The following is a 1,856-nucleotide window of genomic DNA, read 5'->3' as shown; positions in this document are numbered from 1 at the left end:
GCCAGTTAGGAAGAGAGATCTGTGCTAGGCAGAAGGTGGCCAGGAAGGAGGGCAGATCTGTGGTGCTGCGGAAAACTGCCATTACCCCATCCTTTGATGCAGCAAGGTGAAATGGGAAACCCCACCTATAATGCAAGCCCTCAAACTTTTCGTGAGTGGGCACAGGGTCATTCGCATGGCCAAAGTATGGTGAGAAAGGTCCTGCATGAGCATAATTGGGTTATTCTTGAAAGTAGATTTCCTCTTGGGAGAAGGCAGCTTTTATTATATCTTCTTTCAGCGAGTATGACAATAGCTTGCACACGCACACGCTTGCACAATGTCACGCACTCTGCTTGGATCCTGGAATTGTGGGCCTGACACTCTATGGATTATCTCTATGGCTATAGGGTTGTCCTGGGGAGTTCCCAGTAGTGTGTTGAAAACTTGGGTAACTGCATTGTGGAGATCTGAGTATTCAACTGATTCCGACAGACCTCCTTGCCGGGTCCCGTGCCATCTTGGCTGCTACCTTCCTCCCTGTAGGGGATGAGGGAGCCTTCTCGCTGCGGGAGATGAAGCAGTCCAGAGCCTGGGGTTGTTTTTTGTCACCCAGGTGCAGGGCGACTGGCTGCTGTTTCTTGCCCATCTTCACCCTGTTTCCTCTAGGTAATATTTAATTTATCCTAGAATTGGAGGAAAAGACAACACTTAATCTGGATACATGTGATATGTGCAATGCCAAAAAGAACATTACAGACAAACATATGTCCTCCAAAATGTCCTTCAAAAAGATTCTTTCTTGTCTGGCTGGGGTCAAACTCAGGGCTGTTCCTATGTGGAATGAGAAGGCCCACCCAGTACCTTCCTTTCCATTCCAGGGTCCAGATCACTGAAACAAATTAAACAAACGCAGCCCTTGAGGGCTTGCTCAGATCCCTTGTTCTTTATAAGGGGAATCATATTTCCCATCCAGGACCCATCCCTGCATCCCTGTACATATTTTTATGCAAACAGCAGGCTAACAGATATTTACTTTCCCCCCATTCTTTTTTTCAGTGACCAATGTCTGGACAAAGAACAGAAACTAAAAGCATCCATCAGGCAAATTGTGATGTGTAACCCTGAAAAGGAGAATCTAACCGACCCACTGGTGTTACCGCTTGGCGACTGTTTCATCAGTGTGTGGTTATTGGATGTCATCAGCAAAGATCAAGATGATTACATGAGAAACCTGAAAAAATTTTCAAACCTTTTAAAAATTGGGGGCCTTTTGATCATTATAGGCGTACTAAACACGACTTACGGCACAGTTGGAGCAGACCGCTTCCATGTATTAAGATATGACGAGAGTTTTGTAAAATCCTCTCTCCAGAAGTTGGGTTTATTATTGATTACTGTGTCGTGCAAAGGAGAAGAAATGTAAGTGATCTTATCAATTATACTGATTTTATATTTATCACTGCCCAGAAAGAAAAGTAAATGATTAATGAACAGCCTTTAATTCAATGTGAAAAATGTATAATGTAGTTCTAGGAAAATGTAATAAAATCAAATGGTAAACGGTTATTATCATACCTAAAATAATGAAAATGGCCTCAGGACCTCACCCTACAACCAATAAATTGATACTGAAAGCGCAAAAAAAGCAGCACATCTCTTGCTGGACCGTCCATGTTCACATGTGATAATCTATCCTCTCCAAACTTGAAGAGCATTAATAAATCAGGCCCAGTGTATTATTAAAATACAAGGGAAAATGTGTACTGTGGTAGGTAGAGGCCATTCTCTCAGCTGCAGAACCCAATGGGTCGGTTACACACACTGGCTATAAGACCATTTAATTCACGTGTATTTGAAGATACAAGGTAATTAGG

At 42.8% G+C, this 1,856-nt stretch overlaps 1 protein-coding gene across 1 annotated transcript in view; it reads left to right on the top strand.

Annotated features, from left to right (window-relative positions):
* LOC140341045 (nicotinamide N-methyltransferase-like) overlaps positions 1-1,405 on the top strand; it is a 7,066-nt gene extending 5,661 nt beyond the window's left edge. Inside the window, exon 3 of the mRNA XM_072426558.1 lies at positions 1,039-1,405. Coding sequence (XP_072282659.1) covers positions 1,039-1,405 — 367 coding nt within the window. The remainder of the gene's footprint in view (positions 1-1,038) is intronic.
* The last annotated feature ends 451 nt before the right edge of the window (positions 1,406-1,856 follow it).

The sequence above is a fragment of the Pyxicephalus adspersus genome, chromosome 11 (genome assembly GCF_032062135.1).
Source record: "Pyxicephalus adspersus chromosome 11, UCB_Pads_2.0, whole genome shotgun sequence".
Taxonomy (NCBI): Eukaryota; Metazoa; Chordata; class Amphibia; order Anura; family Pyxicephalidae; genus Pyxicephalus; species Pyxicephalus adspersus.
This window is presented reverse-complemented; position numbering and strand designations above follow the sequence as displayed.